Source organism: Taudactylus pleione, unplaced genomic scaffold, assembly GCF_031769625.1.
Source record: "Taudactylus pleione unplaced genomic scaffold, aTauple2 ptg000066l, whole genome shotgun sequence".
NCBI classification, from domain to species: Eukaryota; Metazoa; Chordata; class Amphibia; order Anura; family Myobatrachidae; genus Taudactylus; species Taudactylus pleione.
In genome coordinates, this window is record NW_028284468.1 from 16,145,913 (window position 1) to 16,159,994 (window position 14,082).

General features: G+C 47.7%; 1 protein-coding gene across 1 annotated transcript in view; it reads left to right on the forward strand.

Annotated features, from left to right (window-relative positions):
- Nucleotides 1-14,082, forward strand: part of ARPC1A (actin related protein 2/3 complex subunit 1A) — a 40,448-nt gene that overhangs the window by 14,011 nt on the left and 12,355 nt on the right. The window contains exons 8-9 of the mRNA XM_088466686.1: nucleotides 707-900; nucleotides 2,527-2,617. Coding sequence (XP_088322812.1) covers nucleotides 707-900; nucleotides 2,527-2,617 — 285 coding nt within the window. The remainder of the gene's footprint in view (nucleotides 1-706; nucleotides 901-2,526; nucleotides 2,618-14,082) is intronic.

The window sequence follows — 14,082 nt, forward strand, 5'->3', positions numbered from 1 at the left end:
AAACTGAGCAATAGCTGCTGTAGTAGCAATAAAAACGTGACTAATAAAATATCTATGTTGAACTGGGATGTCATCATGGAATATATGTAAGAGAGCAGTAGAGGAGGTTAGGGTCAGCCGTAGGCCGGTAACCTTCAGGATTAAATCCTCCACCTCCAACCAAAGGAGGCATATAACTGGGCAATGCCAAAAAACATGTAAAAGCTCTTCAACTTGGCCACATGCACGCCAACACAATTTAAATTGAGAAGGGCATATTTTGTTCAATCTGTCAGGAGTCCAGTAAATACGGTAGAACAGTTTCATATACATTTCAATATGTGAAATACATCTAGACATTTTAAAAACAGAAAAAAATAGTTGGGACCATACATGCGAGTCTAAACATATATTCAGATGATGTTCCCATTTCAAAATGGGTTGTGACTTATCCGGTTCTCCTGCCGACAATATAAGAGTACCAAAAAGATATTCCCCCTTTGCGAGATGCCGAAGAAGATATACGGGAGAGAACATTGGGGGGAGCATAGTACCAGTCGAGTCTACCAGGGTAGGAAAAGATTGAATCCAGTGTCTGATTTGAAGAAATTTATAGAAATCTCTGGGAGGAATGGAAATTCTACCCTTTTGAATAAAGTTAAGAAACATGATTTCTGAATTTGGTTTTATTTTTTACAAATGTGTAACTTAAATTTTCTTAATTTAGGGTCATGATTGTTGCCCAATGCTTTTTACCTACGATGACCATGGTTCATTAACCTTTGTTTCGAAACTGGACATTCCAAAGCAGAGCACCCAGCGCAATATTTCTGCCATGGAGCGCTTTAGAAACATGGACAAGAGAGCAACTACAGAGGATCGCAACACTGCACTGGAGACTCTGCACCAGAACAGCATTACGTAGGTTTAAACTAGTTGGCATAGGTGAAGTGGGTAAGGAAAACTTAGCCATGGCACTAACGGAGCAGAGAGTGGAATCTTAAGGAAAAGCCATGTTTTTACCTGTAATAGAGCTAGTACCATTGACGTGCAGTGAGGTCAATGGCTGGGGAGGCACACATGTATAAAACACAGTTTTTATATCAAAACTCTGGAGCATGACAGGAAGTATGATAGGTGAGGGAGTATGACAGGGAAGCTCTGCCTACCCTGACCGCATGACCCTGGCTAGGATTATCAATCAGCAAGAAGTGGTGGTATGACTGAAGAGGGTCATTTTGAACTAGTGTACCACTAGTGTTCTGGCTGAAAGATAACCTAAGATTAGACTGAAATTCGCAAGCATTTAGGATTATCCAGCTAGGTTTTGCACAGAACATGAACTATAAAGGCAGTAACACGTTGTTGCCTATATTCTTATTTGTATCTTTTTCTTTTCTTTTTTCTTCTTGCTTTGAAACCAATAGCACTGAATATGGGGCTTGTTTTTACAGAACAGATTAATCTGCAATCCAATCAATGTTAGCGCTATACAGTATAAGCTCAGTGGCGAGGCCTTGATTTCCTCTATTGCAATAATTCCTGTTACTTCCCAATAGTGATGTTCTCAAGTATGTACTTAAATTATGATATGTCTTTAAATAATAGTTTGTTAACCTTCAAAGGTTTCATTTACAAAATTACCATTATGTTAAGGTGGGTTCACACCGGAGTAATTGATCGTCCAGCCTCCCATTGGGCTGACTGATCCAATGGTTTGGTTAGTGGTATGCACAAACTATATTGTACATACACATTTTCCAATACGGAACCGACATGTTTGGTCACAGGAACCAGTAGTGACGTAATTGTCGGCGGTTCCTGGGCCAGCATATGGATTGGTCAGCCGTACAGACAGCCAGATGTACCGATATATGGTGCTGCACAGCCGATCAGATATTCTGAACAACATCATTCACAGACATTTCTTCTATACACACCCAGTGATGCACTATGTGATATGTCGTTTGTCTGCTGATGGAATGACATATTGCATAGTGTGTACGCAGCATTAGTGTACTGCATTTACAATAAAGATGTTTATTTGATTTAACCCTATCTGTCCAAGATAAATAAAAACCATTATGAAATTCACTGAGGTAAAAAAAAAATGTAATGTGTAACTGACACAAGCAGACTATAACATGGAATATTAGTCATGAAGGTAGATATTACCCTTGGTCATGAAGGGGTTAGCCCATGTATTGGATTATTTTTTGGTAGGTCTGCATGCAATTCCTATGGATTGAGTTATGGTGATGTGACAGTGCTAAGATAAAACGTGTTTATTTTCTAATGACTAATTTTACAGCTGTAATGCACTAAATTTGTAGACTACTGTAAAATAAAGGTATTCATTAAATAATAAATCAAATCTCATGAATACTGATTAAAGAATGCACATTGCGGACAATTAAAAGAATGATACTAAGCTAGTATCAAAGGATAGCTACCACTGCATATGAACTTTTTTTACTTTTATGTGGAATACAGAAATCTTTCAACATGTACTTATCTTGTAATTCCTGTTCCATTTCTGCCTCACAGCCAAGTGTCTATATATGATGGGGATAAATCTGACTGCCGCAAGTTCTGTACTACAGGCATTGACGGTGCAATGACTATATGGGACTTCAAGGTGGGTTTACCTGATTGGCTAAATGGATGTATGACTCTTTATAAAGATAGATAAATACTTTAATGTTGGGGAGACATAAAAAATATGGCTACTTAGTGGTAAATTATTGTTTTCTTTACTTTTACCCTCTGTTGCAATTACAAATAGCTGTTAAATAGTAATTGCTTTATAATAATGAAGCCTGGAGTGGATGACCTAGTACGTCAGACAGACTCTAGAAATCGGGGACCTTGTGGCGTTTGAGATTACAAACGCTTAACTGGATAAATAGATATAGAAACAGATAATAATGATTTATTTTCCATCTAATGCTCAGATGGAGGACATGCTAGCTGAAAGGTGGACCAAGACTACAGGTATCTAACTTTCTACTTCAGGGTCCATAGGGTATCCACAGGATACCTTGGGGTATAGGTGTGACGTCAGTCGCAGGGCACCAAAGAGTTAAGCTTTCAGCCTCCCAGGATGCACTAGGTCCCCCTCCTATACCCCGCCCCCGGGCCAAGGCACCTCAGTTTAGTTTGGTGCCCGGCCGGAGTCGGGTGCACCTGTTGGAGTGGGGGCTAGAAGAGCCCCTGAAGCTTTTTCTTCATGCAGCTGTAGCTGCACATCTGGATGAACAGCATGGACAGTCAGTCCTGACGTCCATGCTGTCTTCCCTACACCCCGCCGGTACCAGAACGCCGGTACTGATCCGGGGATGCTGGTGGGCGTCTGGGGTCACAGCTAGCGGTGACCCCAGATGCTCCGGACCATGGCCGGATTCAAGGGGGACAGAGGTAAGCAGCGGGGTCCCGCGGTGGGTCCCCGCTGATCACATGGTCCTAAGTCCCCAGGCAGGGGGCTCCCTGGGGACTGGCTGCAGCGTGGAGCCAGGCGACCAACCTGCGCTTCCACTACCCCCTGGGACAGCGGACCGCAGCAGAGCGGTAGCGCTGCGGCGTCCCAGGGGTTAAATGCATGCCAGGGGAGCGCGCCTTCCCTGTCTCACAGCCGGCGCCTCCCCCGCTGCACACAGCCCTCTCTGCATGCTGCCGACTGGTCCTGTGGCAGCGCTCCTCCCCCAGGCCAGCCTCCTCTCTGCTCCTCGGCGGCCATCTTCTCAAGAACGCATGGTGAACGCTGCTGGAAGCGCTGGACGGAAGCATCGTGGTCTGGGTCCCCCCGCATACCTCTCCTCCGCTGTGGCTCAGGTCTGTGTATGCAGCGCTGTGTCCTACCAGGCCCTGTGTCTGTGTAGTTGAGTGATCAGCGCTGTTAGTGCAGGAATTGTTATTTCTCTGCATTGTATGTGACTGTGCTAGCGCTGCCTGTAACTTTTCTTCTCTAAACTGTCAGCTTTATTACTGTCCCTGTTCTTCTGCTAAAGCCCTTGTGGTGCGGTGCTGCAGGGTGGTCTCTCGCCTATTTAATACTTAATTGGTGAGAGAGGTCACATACGTGGTGCCATCATGTCTGAAAGTGATTTTCCCCTCCGGCTACAGTGTACCACGTGCAAAGTACCATTAGCGGAGGGGGAGGGTAGCGCGGAGGGCCTTTGCCGGCAGTGTTTGTCCATGGCGCGGCCTATTACGGTTACAGCACCGGTACAGGAGCCGCCCTGGGCTTGTTTCGCTCAGGCGTTAACAGCTTTAGTGGGCCAGTTAGCTCCGCAGCCCGCGTTTACTCCGATGGGTTTGTCCCAGCAGTCTGTGGTGTCGTCACCCATGCAGGGGTTCCCACGACAATTGGTGGTACCCCACAGTCTCCCTATTTCCCCGCTCCCGGGTTCTCAGGAGCCAGCGTGGGTTAACTCCCTGACGAGTTCTGTACAGCACTTGTCGGATGTGTTGCAAGGGGAGTCTGTGAATGCGGCCTCATAAAAGGCCGGTGGCGTCTCTGTCCGCTCCTTATGAGGATGACGAAGGGACGGCTGATGATGGGGAGATTCTGGATCCTTACGATCAGGAACCTCTCCATACTAAGGACGCTGATGCTAAGTCCAAAGTATATATTCCTGGACTTATTCGGGCGGTCCGCACAGCCTTGGTGATTGAGGACGAAGTTCCCCCAGCGGCTAAATCTAAGTATGCCTTTTTCAAAGATGTGAAGGGCGATGCCACAGTCTTTCCTCTTTCGGGTCAGTTGGTGGACCATTTAGAGGAGGCGTGGAAACAACCTGGCAAAAGATACCAGCCGCAGAGACGCCTGGCGGTGGCTTATCCGTTCGCGGATAATTATTTTGCTAAGTGGGAATCCCCTCCACAGGTGGATTCTCACGTGACCCGTCTTGTCCGTAGTGCCACATTGCCGATGCCATCCATGTCCTCCCTTAAGGATGCTACGGACCGCAAGGTAGAAATCTGCCTGAAGTCCGCTTATTCCCTTGCAGGGGGGGCAGCACGGCCGGCTATGGCCATTTGCTGGGTTGCCAGAGCGATGGAGCGCTGGGCGGATTCATTAGAGGCTTCTTTTGAATCCGACTGTCCGGCCGAACAGGCGGAGTTGATTGGCAATCTCCGTGATTCGGCCACCTACATCAACGAGGCGGCTCTAGACATTAGTACTCTGGTGTCTAGAATTTCTTCAGCAGCGGTAGCTGCTCGTCGCACCTTGTGGCTGCGATCCTGGAAGGCGGACGCAGATTCCAAGAAAGGTCTGGAAGCGTTGCCGTTTACCGGAGAAGTTCTCTTCGGTCCGGATCTGGATAAGATTGTGGCCACGCTGGCGGCAGCCAAATCTGCTTGTCTCCCGTCGGCCGCTGCTCCTTCTGGTTCGGGACCATCGTCCTTTCGGTCATCTAGGGCCCAGGGCAGGCCCAAACCACAGTCGTTTCCTCGACAGGCTGGCCCTAAGAAATCGGTCAAGCCCCGGAAACAGGCATGGAGTACCAGACGTCCGGCCCCCAAGCCAGATGACAAGCCTGCGGCCTGACGGTCCGGGCCTCCCTTTGGGGGATCCCAGGGTGGGAGGCCGCCTGCTACAGTTCGCCCAGTGTTGGTCGACCACTACGACAGACACTTGGGTTCTGGAGGTGGTTTCCCACGGATACGCCCTCTCCTTCCGGCACAGACCCCCGGCTCGCTTCTTCACCACGGGTCTCCCATCAGACCGGAACAAGGCTACGGAGCTGCGGAAGGTATTGCACACTATGCTCCAGGCTGGAGTTATAGTGGCTGTTCCATTCTCCCAGAGGGGCCAGGGTTTCTATTCAAATCTATTTTTGGTACAGAAACCCAATGGGTCATATCGTCCGATTCTCAACCTCAAAGCACTCAACAAGTCTTTGCGGGTCCCGAAGTTTCGGATGGAGACCCTACGGTCCATCATTCTGGCGCTGGAACCTGGGGACTACTTGGTGTCATTGGACATACAGGACGCTTACCTGCATGTCCCTATTCTTTTGCGCCATCAACAGTTCCTCAGGTTTGCAATCCGCTGCGACCACTTCCAGTTTCGGGCGTTACCTTTTGGCCTGGCAACAGCACCACGTGTTTTCACCAAGGTGATGGCGGTCATGGCGGCTTCTCTGCGGCTGCAGGGAGTCCGCATGTTGCCGTATTTGGACGACCTGTTATTGGTGGCAGGATCTCCAGAGCTCCTGTTACGCCACTTGGACCTGACCATTGCTCTGCTGCAACGGCTCGGCTGGCTAATCAACTGGCAGAAGTCCACTCTAATCCCGTCTCGGAGGATTCTGCATCTTGGAGCCTTATTGGACTCGGGACAGCAAAGGATCTTCGTGACGGAGGACAAGATCTCGGCTTTACAGTCAAGGGTGCGCAGTTGCCTGCACAGCCGCCGGGTGTCCTTACACTCGGCGATGAGGTTACTGGGCTCCATGGTGTCGGTGTTCGACATGGTGGAATACGCCCAGTTTCACTCCAGACCTCTGCAGCACCTGATCCTGTCCAAGTGGAACGGGCTGCCTCAGTCTCTGAAGTCCCAGACGATTGTGCTCACCCAGGAGGTTCGCCTGTCCCTTGCGTGGTGGTTACAGACGACCCACCTCAACAAGGGACGTCCGTTCTGGGTTCCAAATTGGGTCCTGTTGACAACGGACGCCAGTCTTCGGGGCTGGGGAGCAGTTTCGGGTCCACACTTGTTCCAGGGCAGGTGGACGCCAACAGAAGCGGAGCTTCCAATAAATATCTTGGAACTCCGTGCGGTCTTCAATGCTCTCCAGCAGGCACAGCGGTTTCTCCAGGGTCGCCCGGTGCAGGTCCAGTCGGACAACGCTACCACCGTGGCCTACATAAACAGGCAAGGAGGAACTCGCAGTCGGGCGGCTCTCGTAGAGGTCTCTCGGATCCTGGTTTGGGCGGAGCGCAATCTTCCGGCCATATCAGCGGTCTTCATCCCGGGAGTGCTAAATTGGGAGGCGGACTTTCTAAGTCGCCAGGACGTTCATCCCGGGGAATGGTCCCTGCACCCGGACGTTTTTCAACTACTGGTGGACAGGTGGGGTCTTCCAGAAATCGACCTCATGGCGTCCCGGCACAACAACAAGTTGCCGGTGTACGGGTCTCGCACAAGAGACGAAGGGGCGTCTCTGGTGGATGCTCTGTCCGTCCGGTGGACGTTCCGGTTCGCATACCTGTTCCCTCCGGTCTCCCTTCTTCCACGGGTAATCCGGAAATTCAAACAGGAAGGAGGGACGCTCCTGTTGATAGCTCCCGCGTGGCCCAGACGGCACTGGTTCTCAGACCTTCAGGGTCTGTCCGTGGACAGTCCTCTGCGGTTGCCACTTCGACCGGACCTTCTGTCTCAGGGTCCTTGCCTTCACCCGGACCTGACTCGGCTGTCTTTGACGGCGTGGCTGTTGAGACGGCCATGCTGAGGTCCCGGGGGTTTTCCAGCTCTGTGGTGCGTACCATGTTACGAGCTCGGAAACCGTCTTCCGCGAGGATCTACCATCGCGTGTGGCATACGTTCTTCCAGTGGTGTCGACCGAGAGGTTATGCACCGCGGGAGTTTCGTCTGTCTCGGATTCTCGCCTTCCTGCAAGCGGGACTAGATCATGGGCTTCGCCTTGCTTCTTTGAAGGTACAGGTTTCGGCCCTATCTGTCTGGTTTCACCGTAGGATTGCTACAATCCTGGATGTGCGCACCTTTATGCAGGGTGTTCTCCGCATTCAGCCGCTCTTTGTTCCACCTGTGGCGCCTTGGGATTTGGCTGTGGTCCTGAGGGCTCTCCAAGGACCGCCGTTTGAACCACTGGGCTCAGTGGATCTTAAATGGCTAACAGCTAAGACTGTTTTCCTTCTGGCCATTGCTTCGGCCAGACGTGTTTCTGAGTTAGGGGCTCTTTCTTGTAGACCCCCTTTCTTGGTTTTTTATGGGAACAGGGCAGTGCTCCGCACTCGGCCCGAGTTTCTTCCCAAAGTTGTTTCCCAGTTTCATGTTAACGAGGAAATAGTTGTTCCGGCCTTTAACTCACCGGGTCTTTCCATGGGTGAGGCCTCTTTGGATGTTGTGCGGGCCTTAAGGACTTATGTTGACCGCACTTCTTCGTTTAGGAAGTCGGACGCTTTGTTTGTCCTCTATGGCTTCCGTAAAAAGGGTTGGCCTGCTTCAAAGCAAACTTTGGCAGCCTGGATCCGTATGGCTATTTCTGAAGCTTATCTTCATGAAGGCCTACCGGTCCCTCCTTCTCTGAAGGCTCATTCCACTAGGTCTGTGGGTCCTTCGTGGGCAGCTCGACGTGGTGCCTCGGCAGTTCAGATCTGCAAGGCTGCTACGTGGTCTTCTGTCCATACCTTCGTGAGGTATTACAGGTTTGACACCTTCGCCTCTCAGGATGCTTCCTTCGGGCGGCGGATTCTCCTTTCTGCACAGGAGCGTCCCCACCCTTAAAGGATACTGCTTTGGGACATCCCCAAGGTATTCTGTGGATACCCTATGGACCCTGAAGTAGAAAATATGAGATATGGTAAGAACTTACCCTTGTTATCTCTATTTCTACGAAGTCCATAGGGTTCCACAGGACTCCCGCCCTGTCGCACCTGTGCTGCAGATGGGCTTTGCTCTGGTCACCGGTTTTCCGTCTCCCTCTGGTGAGAATGTGATTCTTGTATGTGTCCAGATCTTTGTTCCCTCTCTTCCTTCTCCTCCTCCGGCCTATGGCTTGGTAACTAACTGAGGTGCCTTGGCCCGGGGGCGGGGTATAGGAGGGGGACCTAGTGCATCCTGGGAGGCTGAAAGCTTAACTCTTTGGTGCCCTGCGACTGACGTCACACCTATACCCCAAGGTATCCTGTGGAACCCTATGGACTTCGTAGAAATAGAGATAACAAGGGTAAGTTCTTACCATATCTCATATTATTACAGTACTTCTGTCTTCTACCTGCCATTGTTATGGTGAAATGAGGATTGCTGCCTAATGTTGATGCTCATAGTTTTCATCTCAAAGACCACCAACATTATGATTCCAAACACTGCTACCTACGGGATAGCATGTATTGGAAAATTGAGGGCTGCTTTAAAACTGTTAACACTGTGGCAGGGGCCTCCCTTAGACCCAGATTAGCTTTGGCTTGGATCAATAAGGTTGTGGAGACATAGTTGGTACAAATGGCTCATGGCCTAGGTTCTGACAAGCCGGATTTGAACTCTTGAGTATTTGGGCAAGGCCACCTTTGATATGTGACTTCTTTAGATCTTTAAATATAATTTTTAGCAGACTCTGTATGCTGTGCACTCATTCTTCGTAGGCAGACGTCCACATCCAAGATGGCTATGGTATTCCTTCCATACTCTGGTAAGGTCCTTTTTGGTCCTGAACTGGATAAAATAATTTTTCCAGCCACTGCGGATAGAGTTCTTTTCTCCTTGTCAGTGCTCCTAGACCAAACAATCCTCATTTTTACTCCTTTTCGTACCTGCAAGAAGGTGAAGAGTCTGTACTCCACTCTTTGGGGAAGGCTGTAGCAAGGTGCTCAAAAGCCTTCCTACAAACAATTGGCATGATGGGAAGGTGGTGTCCTGTTGTGGTGGCCTATCTGTTTCTCTTTCAGGAGAGCTCCTGAAGTTCTATCAATGCGCTTTTTCACTTACAGGTCTTCTCGTAGATAAAACAACATTTTGCCCTAAGGTAAGCCATTCCATTGCTTCTTACACCAAAGTAGTTACTCCAGTCTCAAAAAGAAGAAAGATTTGGATTTTTACGCAAATCTCTTTTGGATCAGAAACCAGATGATTTCTTTTCCTAACCTATTAAACTTGAAAAACCTAAATGGCTTATTGAGGGTGGACAAGTTCAAGATGGAGCTCATGCTAACTGTTATCTGCACCATTAAATGGGATGAGTTCATAGATGTCAATACTGATGCATATTTCCTGTTCCAATGTGGGAGGGATCACCAGTGTTTGCTCAGGCTTGACGGTTCCATCTTGTCACTTTAAATTTTGGGCCCTACCATTCGGCCTAGCCACAGTACAGAGGGTATACACAAAGTTCATGGAAGTTATGGCTGTTTTCTTGGATCCGTGGGTGGTGAGACTGTCCTTATTTACCTGGAGGATGTCTGTATACAAGAAAAATATACATCCTTCTTGTAAATTTTTTGGAGGCTTTTGGTTTGATTCTCCATCCTGACTCCTTCTCAATGGATGATCTTCTTGGGCCTTTAGTTTGACACTTGTCAGCAGAGGGTGTTCTTACAGTTGCCTAAATACTCTTGATTTGAAAGTGGAACAACTTTCGCCAGCACTTGACCAATCAGCTCTCCAAACTATAGGGCTAATTCATCAGTGCAGGCAAGTAGTTATCGGAATCTGCGCATGCGCAGGACCCATTCTGCGAGTGCAGAATGGTTCCTGCTAACACACGCTAGCCCTTAAATGCCTCTGCCTGATTACAGGCAGATGCATTTAAGGGGGCGGTGGTGGGGTCAGGCACTGCTCCCAGAAACGCAGGCGTATCTGTCCCGTTTTTCAGGAGTGGCAAGCCCAGGATCTGCATTCATCAATGCAGTATCCCGGGCTTGCAAGCCGGCCAGGCTGAGTAAGCTGAGGCTTACTCAGCTGCCCGGCCGTCCACTATCGTGACCATCTATCACTGATGGTCGTGATGTTGATCCTGACAATCGATCACCGATAGTCGCGATGGTGTTCCCAGGAGGTCGCAGTGCTGGGATCGCAAATGCAGCAGGGGGTGTCATACACTTTCTGCTGCATTTGCATTATTGCAAGGATGCAATTGCAAAGCTGCCTGCGTTTTTCTTACTGAATCAGGCCCTATATCCGTAGTTGTGCGTCTATAGTTCCGCTTGTGGCTGAATGGAGACTATCTCAAGAGTAGTCGCATGTTTACTATATGGACCTGGACAATAGTGATAAATGTCAGTCTGCAAGACTGGGGGAGCATAGAGCGTTTTTCAATGCTCTGGTCGGCAGACACCAGTTCTTGCAAGTAAGAGCAATCGAGATACTCAGATGTTGCATATATAAATAACCTAACGAGTACCAAAAGTGCCCTGGTCATGAGGGAGAACAGCAGGGTCATATGTTGGGTAGAGCAAAACCAACCAACTTAACACCCATCGTATCAGAAGAAATTTTCCACAGCAGACAAACTCTTCATCCTGGTGAATGGTCCCTCCATCTAGAGTTAAAGAAATAGCTAGTGGAATGGTAGGGACAACTAGATATCAACATGATGGCATTTTGATGACAACACAAGGTGGAGCACTTCTGTTTCCGGACAAATGATTTGTAGAAGCTGTGTCTGTTCCTTACAGCTTGCACATGAGATATCTGAAATCTATATTGTACGTGTGACTATTCCTAAATACTTTTGTTATATAGCAGGATTATTATCTGCAGTTACCTTTATTTCACATTTCTCTCAATAAAGATAACTGGTAACTGGCCTTATTTATAGTTCCTGATATATTGGACATGGCTACAATATGGTTCAGATAAGCTTATTATTTATTAATTTTGTACTGGCCAATTCACATATACTTGGAATAATCACTTATTGTTCTTTACGAGGCCAGCGTACCCGGTTGGTTAATGCAGCTTAGGGGAGGTAGGCGCTCCCCCGCAGCTTCTCCCCCAGATGCAGCCCTGATAAATAGGTTTTGCGTGCCTGAGTTGCTCCGCCTACCCTGCACGTGTTTGAGACGCTCACGGTCCACGGGGTGCACCTGGTAGCTGTTGGTCTCAGGAGGGTCTGGATCAGTCTCCCTGTATACCTCTCCTTTGGTCAAGGTATACAGCTCCCCCGCAGCTTCTCCCCCAGATGCAGCCCTGATAAATAGGTTTTGCGTGCCTGAGTTGCTCCGCCTACCCTGCACGTGTTTGAGACGCTCACGGTCCACGGGGTGCACCTGGTAGCTGTTGGTCTCAGGAGGGTCTGGATCAGTCTCCCTGTATACCTCTCCTTTGGTCAAGGTATACAGCTCTCTATATCCTACTACTATTACTATTACTTTGTGTTGCTGTAGTTGATTTTGAGCCCATTGTAATTATATTACATATGCATTGTATGTGACTGTTGCTAGCTGCTCACTGACTATGATTTCTTTCTGTCAATTATAACTGTCATTATTACTTCTTTCTGAGTGCTTCACACTCATTTAGAATTTGTGAAGGCTGTCACATTACTTTGCGATTGTTGCCTTTACTTTAAGCATGTCTAAAGATAAAGGGAAGCAGGAGGGGGAGCCACCCCACCTGTGTTGGTTTCATATAAATCATGTACGGCATATGTGTCCTCACAGGACATAAAGGAGAGCTTGTGTGCTGTTTGTTTTAAAGAGCCACCTTACCAGTCCAGTTTACCTGTTGGACAAGAGCCATCTTACGTTGCTTCTTTGTCCCAGGTTATTATGCAGGTGGTGGATCATTTGGCTACTCCAACGATGCCTCCTTGGATGGTGTGTCCACATCTGTTTTCACCTCATGGGCATTCCTATATTAAGAATGTTGATAGCCATTTTAATCAGAATATGGAGCCAGCTAATGTTGCTAACAGACCGGTAGTGACTAAAGCACCTAAACGTAAGTTGTCTTTATCTCAGTCTGTTCAACATATGGATTCAGACGCATCATCAGAGGAGTCTGATGATGTACAGGATTCCTCTCCAGGATCTACTTCTGGAGAGGAAGGTCATCCATCGACTGTGGATGTTACTTCTTTGGTGAAGACAGTTAGATCAGTCCTAGATATTCAGGATGATGAACCAACTCATAGTAAGCAGCATCCAATGTTTAAACACCACTGAAAGGTGGTCAAAACGGTATTTCCTGATTCTGAACAGCTCACTGAGCTTATTGAGGAGACATGGGGGAACCCGGATAAGCTATTTTATATTGATAAGAGAATAAAATCATTGTACCCATTCCCACCTTTGGTATGCACTAAGTGGGAGGTACCTCCTACTGTGGATGCTCATGTAACGCATCTGATAAAGGCTACATTGCCTTCTTCATCAGCTACATCAGCTTCTTATCTGAAGGAATCCGCAGATAAAATGATTGAAGCTTGTCTTAAGGCGATTTTTTTTTTTTTTTTTTCATCATCTGGAGCGGTTACCCGTCCGGCTATAGCTGGAGCCTGGGTAACTAAAGCAGTTGAAGAATGGATTTGGGGCATTGGAAAATTCCCTACCAAATGTTACCAGAGAATTGATGAATATTTCCCATATACAGGAAGCAGCGTCCTATCTGGGAGGAGCTGCAGTGGATACTGGAATCTTGGCTTCTAAGGCATCAGCAGCATCCATAGTTGTACGTGAGCCCTGTGGTTAATGTCTTGGAAAGATGATACAGCATCAAAAAGGGTAGAAGGGGATGTAGGAAAACTTTTGCACTAGTAGGTATGTAATGATCAAATATCAAAAATACCTCAACTTAACAATTTGCAAATGTCATTATTTGTAAGCCTTGATAAAACTTGTAAATATGAAATGTACGTCGGCGGTGGGAGTAGTTTTCACTACTCCGATGTGTGTCTCCCAAACATAATTGTATCATTATTTAACTGCTCAACCTATTCTTGTTATGCTGTAGCGCTATTTAGAACAAACAGCGTTCATTTTATATGTTAATTCATTATGCACGCCAACAGTAATATAATTGATGTACCTACCCTTTTCGTGATATAGTGCTGCTGAGATTAAACAGCGTCTGGTGTATATCCTTACACAACACGCTGTGTGTATGCCAGCAGCACAGTCAGTTAGGAACACAAATTTTGAGCTGACATACTGCTCAGTGTTCCATATTATCTAACTAATCCTATTATGTTGCAGCGCTATTCAGAACAAACAGCGCTCGATCTATTTGTTTATTCAGTATGTTGTCATATAGCACTGTTTAGATTTAACAGCGCTTGGTGCATATCTTAACATAATACGCTGTGTATTTGTCAGCAGTACCGTCAGCTAGGAACACTAATTTTGAGCTAATATATTGCTCAGTGGGGGTCATTCAGACCCGCTCGCGAGCACAGGACGCTCGCAAGCGGGTCGATGTTC